Raw genomic sequence first — 21106 nt, forward strand, 5'->3', positions numbered from 1 at the left:
CAAGGGTGTAGCGGAGACCAAATCGAAGCGGGAACCGCCTGATCGGGCTTGTTTACTCTGATAACGTAAATGGCACATTTTCTTTGTTTTCGTTTTTTTTCTCTTTCTTTTTTTTTGGTAAGGTTATGTGTAAGTTGTATGATGAATGTGAAAAGCCTGAGGCAAGGTAGTTGAGGCTCCGTAGATTTTAGTGCACAGGTGCTCCTGCAATCCACCTGCACTTGCACCTTGCACAGAGATCTCCAGTGCAGCAGCTGCAGGTACAACGGGCCTGTCCTGCCCTAGTCATGAACCTCCACTCGACCCAGAAATGGTTTGTTTCAACTAGAGATTCTCGGGGAGAAAGGAAAGGAAAGGAGAGAAGAGGAGAGGAGAGGAGAGGAGAAAAAGACCCATATTCAGGTTGGACGCGCTAAGGTCACCTCTTTTTCTCTGCCGTCCTAAATACGGAACACGGCCGTTGGTCTCGACTTCTTGGTTGGCTGTGACTTGCATGTTCATGACAAGGTATAGATCTTCCTTGAGTTATCTCGCCTTGCAGCCCTTGTTGGGTCTTCAGGCTTCAACTGATCGGAAGTTTCGATGAAACATCTGCACATCTCCACCCTCAACTGAAAATCACTACCTCTTGAGAACATGCTGAGCAATGCACAATGCGTATTGCTGAACATGAGCCACGCCGCATCAACAGATCGTCTCCGAGATCGACATGGTAATTCCGTCGGTAAAGGCTTTGTCAAAATTATTAAACAATGCGATAATCGATACTCATTCCCTTTGTGACATGACTGTCCTTTTGCCGATGTCACCTAAGTTGTGCTTTTTACAGTAACCTCCTGGCAAGGGTGAGTCTCAGTTGGCAGGCTGGCAGCTCGATATAGTAACTTATACTTTACCTCCGACAACCACGGACCCGATGAAGGCGTTTATTCAACAAGCTCAGCTGTCGCCCTCTTCCGATCAGGACACAAGTGACACCGTGCTTGGGAATTCAATCGGTTTTGTGCAAGGATTAGGTCAAAGGCGTCGATTGTTAAAGGTGATGAAGAAGGAAGATAAGTTAGATATCAAAGGCGCCAACGACCTGAGCGGCTACAGCGGAGGCTGATATGCCCCGAGAGACAAAGATGTTGTACAGAACACAGAGATAAGACTCCAAGCAAGGGGATGACGAACCCGGAGTCGTGCAGACAAGATAATACTTCAGGAGCACCAGCAATGCCACCTTAGGGCTGTCCAACAAGATGCGCTGGCATGAACAAGAATAGGTTAGGATGGGATGGGATGGGATGGGATGATTCTGAAGAGTGTCAAGATCTAACTGTATCTTGTTTGTGTAGGTAGTATTGAAAACCCACATGCGAATTGTCGTTATCGCATAATATTGGCATCCAGCTTGAAACACCAAACCCCGGCTCGAAGCCATGACAGCACAGCAGAAAATAGGCGATCACAGAGAGAGAGATACGCATGATGATTTGAGGATCGGTCTGCAAGGATATGGTACAACTCATCAAGTCTCCAAGAAATGGTCTGCAGATCTGGAGATGTTTTCTTGCTTTTGGTCCTTGCTCTACGCTTTACAGGATCAACCTGGGAGTTATCCCCGTGCCGTGTCTATCAAAGTCTGTCTTATTAATATCTTCAGATGTAGCTGAAAGTGACCTGAGTATCAGGTCAAGCACGTGGCGCGGTTAACAAAAGATAAGGTCGATGTCCTGAGACTACGACGGGTAAAAAACCAGTAGCGTGCCGTCCGTCCACTAAAACCCTGGTAGCGTCAGGGGTTATCTTAAGTGCACCGGCAGTCTCTTTTTCTTCTGTGGAACCTATCCCGTAGTCCTGGGTCTGAAACATCAAGCGCCCCATCACGACTTTCATCGGCGCGTCGCATCTTCACCTTCAACCTCTTCCTCGCCCAATCACTGATGGTTACTGCTCCGAGTCCACATACTCCACTGAGTCTTGGCTGGGACAGCAACAATTCAGCATTATGCTAACCGTAGCGTTGGCGTCCTCATCCTGTACGGTACCCGTACCTGTACCCCTGGAGGGCTTTTCTCTCGCTATGCCATGTCGTAAGTGGTGCTGGTCGCGGCCATGGCCATGCCCACGTTGAAGGAAACATTCATTCATCAATGGACGTCAATGCAATGCAAGTCGTGGGGGAGTTTGGTGTGGGTTTAGACAAAGAGACATCCACTTGAGGGCAAAAAGTTTGATCTTCTTGTTTGTATGTAGCTATATAGATCTCCTGGTCCCTTCTCATATCTTATACCCGAGCTGTTGCTTCTGTTCATTTCATGCCTCTTCTCTGATTCATTCAAACTCTGAGGGTTATTAAAAGTTCTATTCATTTCTGATATTGCTTTCTCTTTCCTCAATGCTATCAAAACCCTTGTTTCCTTAACTTTCATTCTTTCAACATGCATATCCCCTGGGCGGATCTATTTACCGGGACGACTTTCGTTACTTCAGTCAAACCTTCAACTCAAGCTCGAGGCGTCACCACGTATACTGAAAAGGCAGTTACTGCTATCCAAGTTTTGAATGAAGAATTCTACAATTCTGCCACCGGTGTGTGGGATAATGCTTGGTGGTCGAGTGCAAATGTCAGTCTAGAGTCTCTTATACTAGACACAAAGCTAACAACAACCAGATCATAACCACCCTCGCTGATTTCTCAACTCTACGTCTCGAAGAAGCCAACAAGTTAAATATTGGAGGAGTTCTCGCCACAACCTACGAAAACGCCCAAAAGACAACGGTTCATACCATGAAGACAATGACAAACGGCCTCGTTGCTTCTTCCTACTGTATAGACTCAAGCTCAGGTTGTATGATGAAGCGGGGTTTCTTGGGAAAACGTGGTTTCGACGACTTCCTCAACGAGTTTTACGACGACGAAGGCTGGTGGGCTCTGGCATGGATCAGAGCATCGGATGCAACTGGCAACGACCAGTATCTCGAGGCTGCTATCGACATCTTCAACGATATGCAGACCGGCACAAACACACCTTGCGGCGGCGGTATAAGGTGGAAGAAGGAGGGAGAGGATGGCTCAGGCTACGTCAATGCGATTGCAAACGAACTATATCTCGCAACTGCTGCTTCGTTAGCACGACGTGTCTCAAAGAACAGCACATACCTCGACATAGCCAAGAAGCAGTGGAACTGGTTCTCCGACAGTGGCATGATAAACGAGAAGGGACTTATTAACGATGGGTTGAACGGCGAATGCAAGAATAACGGTCTTCAGACTTGGAGTTACAACCAAGGAGTTATTCTGGGCGCTCTCGTCGAACTTTCGCTTGCCACAGGAGACGACGCTTACACCGACAAAGCTCACAAGATCGCCTATGCTGCCATTAAGGAACTTACCAACAAAGATGGTATCCTTATCGAGAGTGACGGTTGTGAGACCAAGGAGGGTCACTGTGGCGCAGACGGACAGCAGTTCAAAGGTATCTTTGTCAGAAACCTTCGATACTTGCACACTGTTTCACCAAAGCCCTTGTACCGTCGCTTTATCACGAAGAACGCCATCTCCATTTGGAAGAAGAGCCGCAGCAAAGACAACAAGCTAGGCGTTTCCTGGGCTGGGCCTTACATTGATGCCACTGGCCCCTCGCACAGCAGTGCTTTGGATGCTATAGTAGCAGCGATCGCAGTTTCAAACTTATGATTTAGAGCGGGAAAAAGACTGGGCGTCATGGATGGGTAAAAGAACAAACTAGGGATTGGATTTATTGGCGAACCTGGGTTATTTCATCGGGCATAGAGGAACACGGCTTACGAGCATTAGACAAGATAGGGTCTGTGACTCCTGGTTTATCTTATTTGTTAATGGTTGATACCCCCTTAGAGGATTTGGAGGACAGACAGGTAGCTGGAGCTAGGTAAAGAGAAGATATGGAGGCTTGAGGCGCTCATAGACGGACAGACATTCTTGATAACTGTGTAAACATAATCAGTTTGGACAGTATGACGATACAATAAAATTGAAAACATCTATTGAACTTTGGACTCCTTACACAACGTCGAAGTATTTGAATTTATATGATTGCTTTCATGAAGTGGGAGTTGAGGCTCAAATTGCTATTCAGTAATGTACAGTGTAACCTACCATGGCCATTGTCCGCACTGTACGGAATCAAGGACGGTGAGCTTTTGATGCACCAATTCACAACAGCTCTCATTCTTTACAACCGAGGTACGATCCGGAAAAGCCAATAGCAAACTTTTAATTCAAGTTGAGATAGTTTCTGAGAGTCAGGCTCATCTCTATTGGTTTATCTCTATCCTCCTCGAATCACTACCATCGAAAACTTGGACCCGCTCATCTCGTTAACTCGTTGCCTGGCCTCACACAGCATGTTCAAGTAGCAATTTCTGTCCTAACAAACAAAAGTCAGGCAATCTGATTGTGTGTCCCTGTCCCTACTGAAGAAATGGACGTCCCAGAAGCAGATTTCGATATCAAGCTCCAGAAGATCTCAGCGGATCTTCTGGGGGACTTTGACCGCTCCCTGCCAAGTTTCCTCTGGAAGCCGGATGGCCACGGCGGCACAAGAGTACGCTCGCGGGTGCGCGCAAAGGAGATATTCCGACTTACCAATACTGTATGTCATCTCTTATACTAATAATATATATACTCACTCTCTTGTTTAGCTCCTAGATCCCTTCCAAGAACTTCCTCAGCTGTTGGATCCCTACCTGCCCAAGTGGATTCCCCTCCTTGCTGAGGCGTTTCTCAAGCATCTCCAAACTCGCCATCGCGGAAAAGCACTCTCATCCCGCTCTAAGCTCTTGGTCTCAGTTGAGTTTGCCATATGCAAGATCATATACACGTTTTGCAAGATCCGCGGCGAAAAGGTCATTGTGCGTTTTCTCAATGTTGAAGCCAAGTATCTAGAGTTGCTCCTCTCTGCCATTGAAGAGTCTGAGCAAGCTTCTGTTGATGACGTTGCTCTCGGGAAATGGTCATGGGAGGAACGCTATGTCGTTCTTTTGTGGCTTTCGCATCTCCTGCTGGCTCCCTTTGACCTCTCTACCATATCTTCCGTCGACTTGCAAGATGTTACAGTGCCAGAGATACCAGGCCTGGTCTGGCCTGAGAACCTCCCTGCCATTACTGTACGTGTGATTCCTCTCGCTATCAAGTATCTTGGTACTCCAGGAAAGGAAAGGGACGCTGCAAAAGCTCTGCTGGTGAGAATGTCTATTCGTCGCGATATGCAGCAGCTTGGCGTCCTCGAAAGCCTCATAAACTGGTCCCTTGCTTCTCTACGCCCGAAACAGGACCAGCCGCTACAAAAAACATACTTCTATCTAGGAGTCCTATCGTTCCTAGCCGGTGTATTGCGCGCATCGTCAGATACATCTGACATGAATCCGTATCTTTCGACTATCTTCTATGCTATCCACGAAATATCCGCTGGCGAGAATGCGCTCTCTAAAACGATTATCTCGTTAGCCTTGGCAAGAAAGATGATTCTGAAGGTTATTCGATCTGTGGTTGTTTTGCGCCTTCGCCAGACACCACAAGATATGGCCAGCACTGAGCTTACAGAGACAGCTATTGGGTATTTGCTTGAATCTGTAGCTGACAACGATACACCAGTACGATTTGCAGCAAGCAAGTCTTTGAGTATCATCACTTTGAAATTGGATCCCGATATGGCTTCTCAGGTTGTTGAGGCTGTCCTTGAATCACTGAACCGAAATGTCCTCTGGACGAAACCCGCCGGGGGCAAACCAGTCAGAGACTTGTCTGCTGTGAATAACCTCGAATGGCATGGGCTCATGCTCACACTATCACATCTGCTCTATCGAAGATCACCGCCCACTGAACAATTGTCAGATATTGTCCATGCTTTGCTTCTTGGTCTGTCATTTGAGCAGCGAAGTATGTCTGGAGGTAGTGTTGGAACCAATGTACGAGATGCTGCTTGTTTTGGTATTTGGGCCCTCGCCCGCCGATATACGAGCTCTGAGCTCCTAGCAATTCCTACACACTCTGTCTTTGCAGCCAAAGCTCATCCGGCAACAAGTTCGATCCTTCAAGTCCTTGCAACAGAACTCGTTGTGACTGCTTCTCTGGACCCTGCGGGAAACATTAGACGCGGTGCATCGGCTGCCTTGCAAGAACTTGTTGGACGACATCCGGACACTGTTGAGCAGGGTATTTGGGTGGTGCAAACTGTCGATTACCACGCTGTTGCACGACGTTCCAGAGCAATCGAGGAGGTTGCGGTAAACGCGACTCGTCTTGCAAGCCAGTATGGCGAAGCCATCATTGATACCCTCCTAGGCTGGAGAGGTATCGGCGACCTTGATGCTGCTTCAAGACGCGTATCTGGTGCCGCTTTTGGAGTCCTCACCTATGAGTTATCGGACACCAAATCTGAGGACTCTCTTGCCCGGTTCAAAACCATTATTCAACTGCTGACTGATCGCCTCAAAACACTTCAACCTCGTCAGGTTGAGGAGAGACACGGTCTGTTGCTATGCTTTGCCTCTGTCCTTGATAAATTTCCAGCCTTGTTCAGCTCAGGCGCAGAGAAGAGTAACCCGGTGCTGATTGATGAAATACTTTCAACGGTCTCAGGGGCGTTGGAGAACCTGCAGTCAACTGCTTATCGAAAACCGGAATTGCTCGCTGAAGCCGCAAGCCGCCTAGTCGTTTCAGCGTTGCCTATTCTACAAGTTTCAGTTCTCGGCATGGATTCACAGCAAGCTCTTTGTCCAGGCCAAGAGCTCCTTCATCCCGGGAATGTGTCAGGCTATTTGGGTCTCGTATCTGCACTCGATTCGTGCGATGAGGACCGAAGTGAGACGGTAGCACGACTGATCTCGGCATTACGCGCCATTATCCCAACCTGGTTGAACCGCAGCGAGCAAGAAACGATTGAGCCAACTGCTGCTGCATCATTGGTTCTTCTCATTCTTTCTAAGCCAATTGACAGAGAGGCACTCCTGAGTGAATGGGCAGAAACTGTCCAACGTCGCCCAACAAGCAGAACTTCAGTGCATGGAATTGGTTACTTTTCTGCACTTACAGTCGCGCAGCCTCTGGTAAGCTCGTCTGAGGACGTGGCCTGCCAGGCGATCCTAGAGCGTTGGACATGGGATAGCGAAGTTGAGACTCGTGTCGCCATATTGCAGAGCTTGGCTCAAAGCAGTGTTCTGCATAACAAGCCTCTGGTGTTTCTGCAACTGATCGTTGAGGGTTTGAACGATTATACTACGAATGCCCGAGGAGATGTTGGATCGCACGTCCGTGTGCACGCTCTGAGAGCCGTGAAAGCCTTGTGGAATAAGCTTGATGATACAATTGCCCAAGGCGAATGGGAGGAGGCTTCCGTGCAGGCTCTATTCTTCAGTGTCCTTCGTCTTGCTGCAGAGAAACTCGACCGCGTACGTCCTGAAGCTCAGGCCGCAGTTGCATTGGTTCTAGAAAACGGGTATGTGCCAAAATTTCAAATGTCAGATTCCTAGACATACGACTGACTTCTCTTAGCCACGCGAAGCACTTCCGCGAACTCACTTTCTCTTCCAGGGCCTACTTTGAGAGTCTCCTTGAGCTTCAGGCGGGCGGTCGTCTTCGCCCATTGCTTGGCGATATGGCTAAAGGAGACACGGAGAAATGGATGACAGAACTCATGTCTGGGTTTGTGGGATCTGCAGACACGGGCAACGAGGACCTTGTCATTGCTAGTCGAGCGGCGCTCTGCGACTTCTGCGAGGCCAAGCATGAGAACCTAGATCTTATCTGTCACGCGATGTTACAGAATCTTAAGTCCCGACAGGGCCAGGATAGGGTGATCGTGCCAACCCTGGAGATCATTGCATTCCTTTTCCAGATGCAGCTCTTCCAGAAGAGCAGCGTCAACCTTCGTAGCTTGTGCCTGCAGACACAGAAGGCGGGTTACAAGACAGGTAACGTCCGAAAGCTCGAAGCGTGCACCAAAGTCTATTGCGGCATTGCGTCAATGGCTGGCCAGGAAGGCGCTGAGACAGGTGTCCAAGAAGCTAGGAAACGCTTGGGTGCTTTGTTGCATCATCCCTGGCCCAAGGTCAGGAGCATGGTTGTTGATGGTCTCTGGGGTGTGCTTGAAGAGGAGGAAGAAATCGCACAGAAGTTGAAGGGCGTAGACTGGGGCCAAGCCGGCAAACTGCAGATCAAGACTGCAGTTGAAGAACTGAGGTTGGGCTAGTTTTCAGACTGTATCCAAATAGGGCAGCTCGATAATGCTTGAGGAGGTAGCAGAGTCGCAGTGGCTGCGCGGCTTGAACTTTGGTTCCTGATCGACCCGCGATTACAAGGCTGAATATCATTGCAAAAGTCAAAAGCCGATATCTACCGAACAAAGAGAGTTGGTAGGCGTCAGACTTGTTTAATCGTTGTGACCCAGAGAGGAAGGTAAGTTAACCAACAGCCATCCATTAGCAAGCCTCTAATGAACACCGCCAGTCAAATGATTTGTGAGACCAGGATTGTTGCAAAATTATGCATGGTGCTGCATGGAATTTCGTGGCTTGAATAGTAGTGCAAAAGCCACGGCACTGTCTTGGTTGACGAATTGTCCAGTCAGGGCCAGTGACCGACTCGTCAAAGTTCAGCCGACATCAGGCTATTGCAACAAGGCATTATTGATTTGCGCCATGTTTCTGCCGGTGTTCTAGAAAAGCCACTAGATGTCTCGGAACGCCCGCGATGTACGTTCTTAATCATGATCTCACATAGATACCAGGTAGTGTGATAGGGTTGAAGTGGTGAAAGGAGATAATTATTTTCATTAGCGTCTCGGGACCGAGGCGAACAAGCTGAAGGGCAGCTAATGGGAGTTAAGGCCACTAGCCTGGAGGAATGAGCAGAAACTGTACATTCATTAAGCTAACTATGGCTGAATGAAAGAAAGTAGTTGATGTGTTTTGATACTGAGGGACTTTAATGAGAGAGATCAAGATAAAGATTACCGACTCAAGCATTGACAAGTTCGTGGCTTTGAATCTAGCATTGCGCCCGTTGCGCATTGCTTGCAGAACCACAACAGACCTTAACCAATTTCGACATTGTATGGAGGAGATACTTCCTGTTTCACGGTCATACAAGTCCGACGCTGTTACAATATCGCCATGTTAATAGGTACCAAACCAAAAGGCAGCGGAATCGGGCCGGGAATGATGGTTTTGACAGGCCTTTATGACCGATACTCCAAAACTGGATAGGAACCGTTGCTGCAATACCCAGGGGTAGTTCCATGAGATTAGCCAATTAATTATTGACTATTTCTGACTTGCTAGTTCAACCTGATGCTTTGTTGTGGACATCATGTAAATAGACGAGACGAACATGGCGTGTTTGCTCCGCATAGGATTATAGGCGTTGAAGCCAGAGCTGCGCTAGAGACGATAGAGGCGAGTGAGATGAGGCCAACGGTCAAGGTTGGAGAGAGATAAGGCTGATGCATGTATCGTGAGATGTGGAGTTCTGCAGATAAGGAGAAATATATGTGGATATTATCCGTGTGGGTTATTACAATCACCCACAATTTCGTATCATCACTTTGATATGTCGTGCCGCGTGTGTGTGCCTAACAAAACTTGAGATGACCTTGGCTCTCCATATTTGATTCTGGGGTTGTGAGACGGAGACCCTTGATGCCTGAGGTTTGAGACCTTGGCTTGCAAGATGAGGAAACAGCTACGAATTCCACTTGGACCCAATCTGCCTTGAATGTGCAAATCAGGAAGTCGTGGCAAGCACGGCCTTCGCTAAACTCTAACGCGCACGGTCAAAATGTCAACTCAACTCGAGATGCTTTCTCTCAATCATGAAATTGCTTGACTTTCACATGAACCTACCACTTCATTCCAAGAGTCCCAGTAGAATGGTCTGAACGTGTGTGGGGGGTCATATGCCTCTCTTATCAATTCTGGCAACCACGTTGTCGCGTGATGTGACATGTCCTTCCGTGATGGGCGGCTGGCTGCTCGATTGGACCCTTGTTTCAACGTCTAAACCCGGGGGAAATGCGAGCTTCATATTGGACGGTCTATTTTGCCCGCTTTTCAGCATCGAACCAGCAAACTCAAGTCTACAAAAATGTCACTATCACATCGGATACGGCAATGTCAATGCAAAAGAACAGCTCATGATCAAGTACTCTCACAACGGAATGGTTGCGGCCAACCAGCGGAAGCCAAACCTGGGCGCCGTGATAAGCGACATGGAATCGCGCCCAGCCACAACAGCAAGATGGTAACACCTTTCCGCTGCTCCTTTCACGTATCGGGCAGTTCCGTACAAGACACGTGAAATCGCTGTTGAATCCAGACCGATACTGTTGCATTCTGTCACCATCGAACCCTTGTCAAGCTTAAAGCAATCTCTCGCTGACGAAACAGCGAGCTAGTAGCCAATCTCAACTGGTGAAAATGGCATACCTCGGCGGCTTGGCCACGGTTACGGTTATGTTTATCACCCGGCTTGGTGACCGACAACGGAACCGCAATCCACTCACTACGAGGAAGCCACAACGCCGTTAAGGAATCTGTACTCGGTTGAGTTCATTGTGTACTTGACAGCGTGGTATTCTCATGACTAGTTTGGATTTCTTGAGTTCGGTACTACCAAGCCTGGTGGCTGACTTGCTAGTTCTGCCCTGTGCCTTGTGCCAGGAGATGCGATGGGCTGGGAGCCTTGCAATTTGAAACTATGAAGCAAAATCTTCAAGAGTTGTCACCACAATGAGAAGGGGGCCTTCGATATCAATGATGCTTCACCATCAGTATTGCGTACCCATGCTGACTGGATGTCAGAAATTAAACTACTTGTCAACGATATCCTCATGTCTCGCCATGCTCCCTAATACCAGTATGGCACCCCGAAAGAGCATATTTCTGCTCGTTGGCAAGAACTTGATGCCCTCCTTGGCGTCTATGTTTCGTGTGCTACCATAGTATGACTCGGCCATCCACATCATTAGCACCTGCGACTTCGTGGAAGCCACCTGAGGTGGCTATTCGAAGTCGATATTCTGCTGCTCAATCAATTTTGATTTCTCTCATTATTAGCTTCTGGCTGTTGGTGCCAACACGGTACAGCATCGTTGTCTGCTGGGCCGCCTAAACCATTTATTCACTAGGCTGTCGTTCTCCCACCTTCTCTGTCTTGGCTTGACTGCCCAACCCCAATCGTTGTCTCAATGCGGATGCCAAGACTCGACGTCCTTGATGCCATAGACTCGGCACCCGTGGTTATCGTTTGTCTTGTCTGCTGACTTGACGACACCTCAGAGATTAATCATCAAGCTCTGAAAGCTTTCATATTATCCTACTTGTGATAACCAACATTTTGAGTCGCCATCGAGCCAGCTATCGAAGGTCCAAAATATTTGAACCCCAAGCGCGCTAGCTGAAAGATCCTGCATCAGGACCCTAATGCTCATCGGTCCAGCCCCAGCACTAGTGGAGCAAAAGCCAAAGAAGACCGGTGCTTTGGATGCTTGATTACCCCCCTGTCTCGTTATGTCTGTCTGGCCCCATTTCGATTCTGGAACTCCACATGGTTGTGGCCAACGCCCCTCCCTCCAGGACGCACAGGGTCGCTGATGACGGACCATGGGCTTGGGGGCGATAGGCTCGTGTGAGTACGAGTGTGTGAGTGTACGCTGCGCAATCCCAAGACTCGCCCATCAACGCTACAGGAACTGCCTGTGCCTTCCGGATGGCCAACCGGGATAAGTCGATTCGCCCACATTCGCTCGCCTCCGCAATATCTTGGGACCAGCCGCACCTTGTCTGCCTCCACTCTTCCTCTTATCTTGACCTGCTGCTTTCTCATTTACTCTGCTGTCTTAATACTACCTTCAGGTCTCTTCCCTACCTGGCCGCGGCCTGCTGGTTCATCCCTCGATCAACTGCGAAGTAATCCACCGATGCATCTTGGACCTGCATCACCCACGATATTGCGCATTTACCTTGGTTCTGGATTGGCTTCTCCACGATTGCATATTTGAACAATAACTACAAGCTTGATCGATACTTGTTCAAAAGGCAACGCTACTGTTTTTACCGGCTATCACGATTATAGTCGACATATCAAATTGATACCGATTTCCACGAAGCGACGAGTCTACGATTTTCATGCATTCTTCTCCCGCTGAGTCGATAATACTATCACTCGAGTGCCACCGCTGGCGGCCTTATGTTGAGGTAAATCGCCAAAACACTTCAAGGTCGACTCCTGGCACCCTACCACGACATATTCGACCACCCACCACGATCACATCGATACTTCCGGCCAAGCTCTAGCCTTCGACGTTTAATCACTACCTCGCTCGTCGAGCCCTCTGCGGAGGACGACGGGCGCGGACAGGGGACGCAAGAATGGCTCTCTATTCAGAACCTCCAACTCTTCGCGAATTCAAATTCGATAAACCGACCCTCCTTGTCTGCTGGTGGGCGACATCGTTCTGTACCCTCATTATCCTTCTGCGGCTTGCAGGCCGCTTTATCCGTACCGAACGGCTGTTCACTGAAGATCGTGTTGCGGCCCTAGCTTTGATCCCTCTGTATGCTCGCATGGCATGCGTTCATTTTATTCTCATATATGGAACCAACAATGCTCAATTTGATGGTGTTGAGCTTACTGACCTTCAATTGCGTCAAAAAGCCATCGGAAGTGGCCTTGTGCTCGCCAGTCGGATTTTCTACGCCGCAACGTATGTACCGCCCTCATTTAAACGTTGCCCATCTTCCGCATTCTTCAAAGGGTAACGCGAATATGGATCTTGACGCTGACTGGTCATAGCCTTTGGGTACTTAAGTTCGCAGTTCTCGAGTTCCTTCACCGATTGACTCGAGCGACGTGGGAACGATCATGGCAGACGTCTTTATACGTCATTCGAATAATCCTCGTTGCTACTTTCATCGCGGTTGTCATCAGTGACTTTGTCGAATGCCGCCCTTGCAGTCACTATTGGCAGGTTGTGCCCGATCCTGGTGGCCAATGCCGTCAAGGATACGTGCAGCTTCTCACGATGGCAGTCTGCAACGTGGTCACTGATTTGTTGCTTGTCATTTTCCCAATTCCGATCATTGTGACAAGCGGAATGACAATCAAGAGGAAGATACAGCTTGTGCTTCTCTTCTCTCTCAGTCTATCTGTTGTTGGGGTCACTCTTTATCGGGTACCCCATATCATTGATGATCACGGTCGTCAGCAGTATCGATCGCTTTTGGCATCGGTTGAGCTTCTTTTTGCCACGGCTGCGGCAAACTCACTCGTGTTGGGATCTTTCGTGCGTGATCGCGGCCTGAAGAAGCAAAAGTTCCGCCGTTCATCGGTAGCTGAGTCCCTCGATCCCTCACTCAACCTCCGCCGCCCGACTTTGCACCGACACTGGGGAAGCGATGAAGACCTTGTACGGGACGTTGGCATGACCGTTGACCCAGAACTTCAGGATCAGCCTGATAACTCGAGCGAGAACGGTGCTCTGCAATACACCCCGGCCCCTCTTCTTCGCAAACTGGATCAAGACCTCGAGCGCTGGCAATTTCCTCAGAGAAAACGCAGCAACGCAGAGCACAGCGATGATTCTCTGATACAACACGACCCACTCTCCCAGTCGAAAAGTGAGAACGGCATAGCACCAAGGAGAGTTTCTTTCTTCGACGTTGGTGGTCTGCTTGATGTGCCCCCCGAGAGTTCTGGGAGCCTTCGAGCAAACAGTCGTGCGTCGTCTAAGGAAGACTCTTCACAGTCGCATTCGCCCCCAGCACCTTCATTACCAGCAGGATCCGGAGGCTTTCGCCGAGGTTCAACTGCTTTGCTCCAAGACCTCGGTGGCCTCTTTGGACCTATGAATTCGAGGTCAAGTCGGTCCAAGTCCAAGCCTCGAGGAACGGAATTGCAGCCGATACCGCAATCCCGACAGGAGTCGCGATACGATTTGCAAGGACCGCCCGTGGCGGAGCTGAGGGATCCCGGCGGCCTTCTAAACTAGCGGCAATAATCTTTGGTACCATCTGCCATCACCTTTGACGACATCTTCACATTTTCACATGCGACTACCTCACGACAACAGCGATTTTTATGGGATTTATTTGGCCTGGCTTGGAAGATTTATATACGGCCTGGGGCGTTTATGCTACAGGCTCTGAATGTATTTTTGGTTGGCAGGACAGGAGTAATGCGCAGGCAGGGATCTTTTACTTGGGTATATGCGAAGTCTCAATACAAGGCAGGATTTGGAGATCAGGCATTCGCGCAACTATCGCGGTTTGCATTATGATATGTTTGGGATTTTTATGGCTGTGTGTCAGGATGACATGGTTATTGGTTATATATACCCGGCAAACGCCAAGTTAACGTTTAATGGCATTGACATGATTTGTTCAATCTCTGAGAATATCCTGAATGGCCTGACAACACAATCGCCCATTCGAGACACCGCGCTGGCAAGGTTACAGAATAATTCGATGCCCTGGTGGCGTCTGTCGCTTTAGAAGAACAAGACTATAACTAAGGTATTCACAAGTCTCGCATCTTCCTACGCAGAGCAAAGGGCAAAGAGTAACTCTCGTAAATGCTTTATATTCCTTCATTGGCTTTGCTGCGGCAACGCGCAATATACATAGAACCCCTGAAACGCCAGCTTTTTTAGAATTTCAAGTGCAGTGTGACGCCTCCGTCCTCGTACCAAGAGCCTTTCCATTCCTTTCCATCCAACAGCTCTCATCTTCGACTCGATCTCAAGACTGCCCCATCCATAATTGTTCATCTATACACACAATCTATAACTGGCATAACGACCAGCCGTTTCACTGTTTCGGATAATCTTAACAACTTGGCCCCGCTTCAGACCCAAGTAACGAGCAACAGGGTCCTTTTGCAAAATACGTGGTAGTTGGGTCTCCTTGAGGCGATAGCGCTTGAGAAGAGCGAGCTTCTCCTCGCGGGAGAGCAAGACGTGCTTGGGAACAAGCTCGTGGTGGGTAATGTTGACAAGAAGATCATCCTCGAGAAAGCACTCGATCTTAGCGACGGACTCGACACTCTGGAGAGTCTTGCGGGCGGCGGGTGAGAGAGGAACGTGTGTTACCATGATGCCAGTCTTGTAGTTGTTCGTGATCACATATTTGGCAAATTGTCGGATCTGGTTGACGCCGAAAGTCTTATCGGCGAGGAACTCAACCCAGACAGGACCGCAGTCGGCGCCGGGGTTGGGGTTGGGGTTGGCTGCTGTCACGGGAGGTGTGTTTTTGCGGATCATGTTCTCGCTGGGACGCGCCGAGAATTGAAGCTTGGCGCGGCTGTAGTCGAACTGTTAGTTCCATGGTTTCTTTGTGATGTCGCAAGTATAGCCGGCCTTACTTGATGGAACCGTCGGGGTTGCAGTATTCGTCGCGGAAGCGGTCGAGAGAGATCTTGACTTCCTCTTCAGCGAGCTCGTATTCCTTTGAAACGTCAGTTTGATGCTTATTACAGAAAAGCTACACAGTTGAAAATGTTGCGCGCTTCTCTGAAGTCTACAATAGGACTCTTAGGACAAACGTACTCGGTCCGCGACCATCTCATGGATAGTCCTCCATGCTCGCCAAAGGCGAACAACCTCCTTAGACCTGGCATCGGTGGGGACGTGATCGATATCCATGATAGCGAGTGTGAGGTGCGATTCGAGATGGGGTGTTGGTGGTCGAGGTAACAAAGACAAAAAGGAAGGTCGGAATCGCGAGCGTCGTCAAAAATGTTTCGTTCAGCCTCGCATCGTCGCCGCAAAAGTCCAAACTTCTTTGAGCGGGTCAGAGCACTGAAAGGGTCATGTGATTCTGATGGACGCCACGCACCGCCACCTATCCCTACATCAGCCACCACAAGAGGGCTAGTCTGATCATGGAAGGTGGGGCGGGAACGAACCCCTGGGCCTGGGACGCGCCAGTGAAGCTCAGTGGTCTTTCCAGCGAACGCTAGGGGAAGGACCCGAGTCCCAAGGGAGGGGCACCCCTAGAAGGAGCAAAAAGAGAGGAGAGTGAGCTGTAATACTGAGCGAGACAATGGCAAGAGAGACAGCTCAGGGGCGCACGGGCCTGCCCTGAGAATTCACAGCAAGAGACACGGGTCCAGAACTTTACCTCAGAAGCAGAAGGTGATAGAATTCCACTGGCCGAGACTGCATTTGCGCTGCACCGCACCAAACTACTCTACCTATACCTTACCTTAGCTTTATTCTGGGGTCGTCTTTTTTTCCCTCCTTTTCGACAACACGTGTCGAACTTTGCTCAATTTAAGCCTCGCACTTTCACTTCTCCTCGAGCAATCTCGCTCCTGGTTTCTTGTCTTCCACTTGATTCATCTTGGTTCTCGTCTTTGTATTCTCCTCTCATCGCAATGGCCGAAACCGCAACCTCTCCAGCCCCTGCGGCGGACAAGGCCGACAAGCAAGCTAATGTTCGACCTCCCAAGCCTGATGAGAATCTCTTCAAGCAGGAACTCGCAAAGGCTGAGAAGGAGCATAAGGCTTCAATGGACCGTCTGGTAAGATCTCGCTCAATCCCCCTCCTTTTGAAAATGTGGCTTGGATCGACCCAGATTCCACATCTGTGGCCTCATGAGCTGGAGCTATTAGAGTCAACATCAACTAACAATTATACTCTTCTAGGCCGCTGTTAAGGCTAAGATCGAGATTGCTATGCCCAACAAGAACAAGGACCAGCCCAACCCTACCCAAAAGCGACGACAAGAGCTCATTGCTCAGGCAAACGAGATTCGACAGAAGCAGGCTGGCGGAAAGAACGCCCGTTCTACTAAGCTCGACCAGATCAAGCGCCTCGATGAGCAAGTTCGAAGCCGAATCAATGAGCAAAAGGCTGCTAAGAGCAAGGTTCCCTTCAAGAGCCTCGAGGACCTCGACCGCCAGATTGCTAGTCTGGACAAGCAGGTCAACTCCGGCACCATGAAGCTGGTAGACGAAAAGAAGGCCTTGTCAGACATCTCCAGTCTCCGTAAGATGCGCAAGAACTTCGGACAGCTTGACGATGCCCAGAAGCAGATTGACGACCTCCGCGCCAAGATTAAGGAGATCAAGGATAGCATGGACGACCCTGAGCAAAAGGCTCTATCCGACCAGTATAACAAGATCCAGGCCGAGATCGATGCTATTAAGGCCGAGCAGGACGAAGCTTACAAGGGTCTTTCCAGTCTCCGTGATGAGCGCTCCAAGCTCCAGGCCGAACAGCAGGAAAAGTACACCGCTATCCGTAAGCTCAAGGATGACTATTACGGACAGAAGAAGGCATATCAGGCCTACGACCGTGAGGCTCGAGAGCGTTACCGCGAGAAGCAAAGGGCTGAGCAGGAGCGTTACCACCAAGAGCGAAAGAAGGCTGAGGCTGAGCGTCGTCTGGGCGATGCCAGCGACCCTGCCTACCTCGACGAGATCCGCCGCGCCAACAGCCTGCTCCAATTCCTCGATCCCAACCACAAGGTTGAGAAGGGTCCTCTGATGGCCGACACAGGTCTCGGTGCTCAGGCCCAACGAAGCGTTGACGAGTCTGGCCTCAAGGGCACCAAACTTCTTCGCAAGGAGGACCGTGATGAGGAGTACGCGCCTGCCGTGAAGAAGGGTAAGAAGGGCAAGAAGACTGCTCACGGCGGCTCATCGAACAAGTTCAACGTTCCCCCAGCTGTCGTCGAGGACTGTGCTGCCATGGGCATCGACCCTCCTATGAGTGCTGCCGATATCCCTGCTGTCGCTGAGAAGGTCCGTGCCAAGCTCGATTTCTGGAAGAACGACCAGGAGGCCCAGACACAGCGTGTAAGTCACCCATCTCATAAAGTGCTTACGAAGAGACGATGCTAATTACTATTCCAGAACATTGAGAAGGCTAAGAAGGAGATCGCTGAACTCGAGGCCGCTGAGGCTAATGGCGACAAGGTCGAGCAGACCACTGCTGACCTGAAGGAGACTTCTATTGCTGACAAGCAGGAGTCGTAAGCTTCCTTCTAATCGCAACATTGATTGCTCGTCGGTAATATCCCATATCGTCGATGCTCCCTGGGCTTACAAATTTCTCCTGCGCTCTCTCTCTCTACCTCGCCCCAATTGATATTATTGTCCTCGTCCTTTCCGAAATCTGTTGGAATTCCCCAGCGCCCACTCGGCATAAAAATCAAACGTTGAGCTTATATCAAACGTTATTCAAAGTTGTCTTGCCCACCAACTTCATTGTCTGAGTTACTTCCTGCTTCATACATCCCTTCTCCCCCTCTTTCAACGCCACATGCTCGAATCTAAAAAGCGCTTTTTTGTGCTGTTTTTGTAATTAGGCGCAGTTTCTTATTGAAGTCATGCGCAAGGAAAATGACAAAAAGTTGGTTCAATCTCGTGGTGCATTGCATCTATTATCATTTTAAGTTGCGTGACATGAGACTCGGTTATCGGGTTCCCTGTAGATCTTGCCCATAGGGTCGGCTCAATTGCTTATTGCCGCTCATGGACAGATTTACTAAGACATGATGAGCTCATGCAAACCTGCATCAAAGTTTTAGTTGGGCTGAGCCTGGGGTCGGGCATATACTGCTGTGCCTCTTTGGGTCTACACTTTTCTGCCTTCTTTTCTGCTTGTTTTGCCTGTTGTGTGCATACGTATATGCAGTCGACCAAGACATGGTCATGTAACTATGTATGCACTGTCGTCTTACCGCAGCAGATGATGTGTTGAAAACGCCGGCATGAGCTTGCATAACCTAGCTCACACCCTTCGACCTATCGCCATGACCTTGACTGCCTCGGATGCGTGCCCCTCTTTCGCATCATCTCCCACACGTCCAACCAAGACATGTCTTTGTTCGCCGTGATGCATGTCAAAAAGGCAAATGAAGTTGTGGTGTCGTTCATAATTTTGCCTTCAGTGGCGTGGTATTTGTAATTTCAGATACAGATAAAATCGCCAAACTTTGTTAACCCCAGTTACTCCAAAGAAAAAAAATGCCAGGCGGGAAAGCTTCTACTCAAACACAAATGGCATCTTCAGCCCAAACTTCAAAAACCCCCCAGTAATGGTGCCACCGTGGTCTGCTGTGCCGGTAATACTCCACGCCCTAGTTATGCAATGGTCGTGATGTTCGTAGAAATCGTAATATGGATTTTTGTAGCATACTCAGCACCTGGAGATAAGTGCTCACAATTAACGTATTGGCCATTTGTAGTCGCTTAGTATGGTGGAGGGAAATTATAGGCACCCGGCATTGGCGGCGGGATAGCCCCAAAGTTAGGCCGTCTCATTTGAGGGCCGGGAGTTCGGCGATCGGGTCGGGGCATGGGAGGCTCCTGTGGATGCATCTGGCCTGGATCACCACGATATCCTGGAGGTGCTACTACAGCAGAGGCACCGGGAGGGGCAGTACCGCTTCGACGATTCACTTTTCGCGAGTTTGATAACGAGCCCAATGGCGGATCCTTTACAGCCGGCTCATCCTCCGCCGGTAGTGTGAGTTCAACAAGTCCAAAGAAATATTCCAAAACTTCAGGATACCGTTGTACGCTCGCTTGCCAGTCTTCGTCAATTCCACGTTTGAGGGACGCTTGCGCTTCAGCAACTTGTGTCGGATGAGGTGGTGCGTGGTAGTAGTGATAGGCGTGGGCAGTAATTCGATCCATATGCGCAGCATGGGCAGTTTTTCGTTGATCAGTAAGGAGGCGGAAGTATTCAAGTATGTAGTCTTGTGCATGCCCTCGGACCCAAGAACTATGGGTTGATAGTCAGAACTGCTTCGCAGCGTGATGGGAGGGCAAAATTATTTACCGTATTTCATTGTATATCGACCGCATCATGCGATCCTCGGCTTGTTTGACAGCAACGTCGAGGCCCTTAGCCTCACACTCGCATGCCATATTGGCCGGAGCGTGGCATATCGCGCAATCAGGATCCATCCTGAAAATAGACTTGCCACTGTAGGGATAACTTCTGGGAAACATCTTAGCTGTGATATCAGGCGAATTGGTTTACACCGAATTAGAGCGGGTGAGCGTAGTGCAAGAGATGGCCAGAAAAACAATATTCATCTACGGTCAACTCATGACAACAACGTGAGATCCCCCTCCAACCCCGCAGACGTCTTTCATAGGGTTGTATGTGCGTAGGAGAGAAGACCAGCAACAGTGAGATTGAACAATGAGAATACAAGAAATGGGGGAGGAGGTAGGGATAAGGATGACAGAGAGAAGTTAAAACGGACCTAGCTAAAAGGCACGAGCCGTGTTAAAGTCGATTGACGGCGTGGCGGTAAGGAGATAACGACACTGGGTTGCAAAATGGTCTGGTTTGCCCATCGAGAACCAGCTTGGGAAGGCGAGCAGCTGTTTCGCTGGAGCCGTATGTATGCTGCACTGCAAGCACCAGCAGCTCTCGGGGCTCAAGCTGGAAATGGAGGGAGAAACTGAAGAGCGAGATGGAAGAAGTCGCGTGGGGAAGCGAAAGGAAGCTATGTGGAGAGATCGAATGAGAGCAGGCCCGACCACGTCTACAGTCGTGGCTCGAATGCGGGACCCACGGATCGTATGCAGGCTGGCCCAATGGCTTCGAACTGGTACAAGGGAGGGGTCGATGGCGGCGAACTGTCGTTGGGTGATTGTGCGGCTCATGTGCTTTCTGCTAGGAAGGGTGGTGTTGACAAACAGTAGGTAGTACACCAGATGGAGGGGTGAGTGGGACGTCAACGAAGAGTCAAGTCGAGAGTTGACCGAGAAAAATTATGCTAGGTTTGACGTGAGATATTGTACTGCAGAAGAGACTGGAGCTGGATCGACTGGCGAAGTTCAAAGAATGCAAGAGACAGCCAGGCGTGACAAATGGGGTCATCGGTTGGGTTGACGATGGTAAGCCAGTGAGCATCTATCAAGAGTCGACGAATGAAGGTAAGGCCAGTCGTTAAGAACCCTAGTAGTAAGGCAAAGAAGACGGCGAGGGAACACTGAAAGGCTGACCACAGACACACAAGAGGCTCTGCTGGCTTTATCCATTGCTGCAGCACGGATTCACCGCATTTTGGCGTCAGCTGGCGGTTGTTGTTAAGCTCGGAAGCTGGGGCTAGCCC

At 49.6% G+C, this 21106-nt stretch overlaps 10 protein-coding genes across 14 annotated transcripts; 6 read left to right on the forward strand and 4 right to left on the reverse strand.

Annotated features, from left to right (window-relative positions):
• Nucleotides 1-1866: 1866 nt before the first annotated feature.
• On the forward strand, nt 1867-4019 carry FOXG_08305 (uncharacterized protein). The gene is made up of 2 exons (XM_018387172.1): nt 1867-2612; nt 2660-4019. The coding sequence occupies exons 1-2, from the start codon at nt 2427-2429 to the stop codon at nt 3683-3685; spliced, it is 1212 nt and encodes a 403-aa protein (XP_018244987.1). The 5' UTR covers nt 1867-2426; the 3' UTR covers nt 3686-4019.
• A 181-nt stretch (nt 4020-4200) lies between these two features.
• FOXG_08306 (uncharacterized protein) lies at nt 4201-8756 on the forward strand. 4 transcript variants are annotated; one of them, XM_018387173.1, is made up of 4 exons: nt 4201-4622; nt 4672-7466; nt 7523-8425; nt 8477-8756. In XM_018387173.1, exons 1-3 carry the CDS (start codon nt 4452-4454, stop codon nt 8217-8219), a joined length of 3663 nt encoding a protein of 1220 aa, XP_018244988.1. In that variant the 5' UTR covers nt 4201-4451; the 3' UTR covers nt 8220-8425; nt 8477-8756. The 4 variants fall into 4 exon arrangements, with proteins under 4 accessions (XP_018244988.1, XP_018244990.1, XP_018244989.1 ...); XM_018387175.1 differs by having other exon boundaries at nt 4672-8425; XM_018387174.1 differs by having other exon boundaries at nt 7523-8658.
• Nucleotides 8757-9599: 843 nt separating this feature from the next.
• On the reverse strand, nt 9600-9878 carry FOXG_19789 (uncharacterized protein; the record flags this gene model as incomplete). The annotated part of the gene is made up of 2 exons (XM_018400058.1): nt 9600-9780; nt 9871-9878. The coding sequence occupies 2 exons, from the start codon at nt 9876-9878 to the stop codon at nt 9600-9602; spliced, it is 189 nt and encodes a 62-aa protein (XP_018244992.1).
• Nucleotides 9879-10466: 588 nt separating this feature from the next.
• On the reverse strand, nt 10467-11367 carry FOXG_19790 (uncharacterized protein). Its single transcript, XM_018400059.1, has one exon. It carries the CDS (start codon nt 10989-10991, stop codon nt 10836-10838), a length of 156 nt encoding a protein of 51 aa, XP_018244993.1. The 5' UTR covers nt 10992-11367; the 3' UTR covers nt 10467-10835.
• An 86-nt stretch (nt 11368-11453) lies between these two features.
• Nucleotides 11454-15819, reverse strand: FOXG_08309 (DNA-directed RNA polymerase I, II, and III subunit RPABC1). The gene is made up of 3 exons (XM_018387179.1): nt 15570-15819; nt 15386-15468; nt 11454-15324 (listed from the first exon to the last, which is right to left on the reverse strand). The coding sequence occupies exons 1-3, from the start codon at nt 15663-15665 to the stop codon at nt 14793-14795; spliced, it is 711 nt and encodes a 236-aa protein (XP_018244994.1). The 5' UTR covers nt 15666-15819; the 3' UTR covers nt 11454-14792.
• FOXG_08307 (uncharacterized protein) lies at nt 12154-12321 on the forward strand (the record flags this gene model as incomplete). The annotated part of the gene is made up of 1 exon (XM_018387177.1): nt 12154-12321. The coding sequence occupies one exon, from the start codon at nt 12154-12156 to the stop codon at nt 12319-12321; it is 168 nt and encodes a 55-aa protein (XP_018244995.1).
• FOXG_08308 (uncharacterized protein) lies at nt 12397-14015 on the forward strand (the record flags this gene model as incomplete). The annotated part of the gene is made up of 2 exons (XM_018387178.1): nt 12397-12731; nt 12821-14015. The coding sequence occupies 2 exons, from the start codon at nt 12397-12399 to the stop codon at nt 14013-14015; spliced, it is 1530 nt and encodes a 509-aa protein (XP_018244996.1).
• A 221-nt stretch (nt 15820-16040) lies between the features above and the next one.
• FOXG_08310 (uncharacterized protein) lies at nt 16041-19838 on the forward strand. The gene is made up of 3 exons (XM_018387180.1): nt 16041-16546; nt 16671-17825; nt 17883-19838. The coding sequence occupies exons 1-3, from the start codon at nt 16400-16402 to the stop codon at nt 18003-18005; spliced, it is 1425 nt and encodes a 474-aa protein (XP_018244997.1). The 5' UTR covers nt 16041-16399; the 3' UTR covers nt 18006-19838.
• Nucleotides 18387-21106, reverse strand: FOXG_08311 (uncharacterized protein). Of its 2 annotated transcripts, XM_018387182.1 has the most exons (3): nt 20249-21106; nt 19816-19977; nt 18391-19758 (listed from the first exon to the last, which is right to left on the reverse strand). In XM_018387182.1, exons 2-3 carry the CDS (start codon nt 19941-19943, stop codon nt 19224-19226), a joined length of 663 nt encoding a protein of 220 aa, XP_018244999.1. In that variant the 5' UTR covers nt 19944-19977; nt 20249-21106; the 3' UTR covers nt 18391-19223. The 2 variants fall into 2 exon arrangements, with proteins under 2 accessions (XP_018244998.1, XP_018244999.1); XM_018387181.1 differs by having other exon boundaries at nt 18387-19758; nt 19816-21106.
• On the forward strand, nt 20584-20818 carry FOXG_19791 (uncharacterized protein; the record flags this gene model as incomplete). The annotated part of the gene is made up of 1 exon (XM_018400060.1): nt 20584-20818. A coding segment is annotated over one exon (110 nt), but the record flags the coding sequence as incomplete, so codon positions are not given.

The sequence above is a fragment of the Fusarium oxysporum genome, chromosome 2 (genome assembly GCF_000149955.1).
Source record: "Fusarium oxysporum f. sp. lycopersici 4287 chromosome 2, whole genome shotgun sequence".
Taxonomy (NCBI): domain Eukaryota; kingdom Fungi; phylum Ascomycota; class Sordariomycetes; order Hypocreales; family Nectriaceae; genus Fusarium; species Fusarium oxysporum.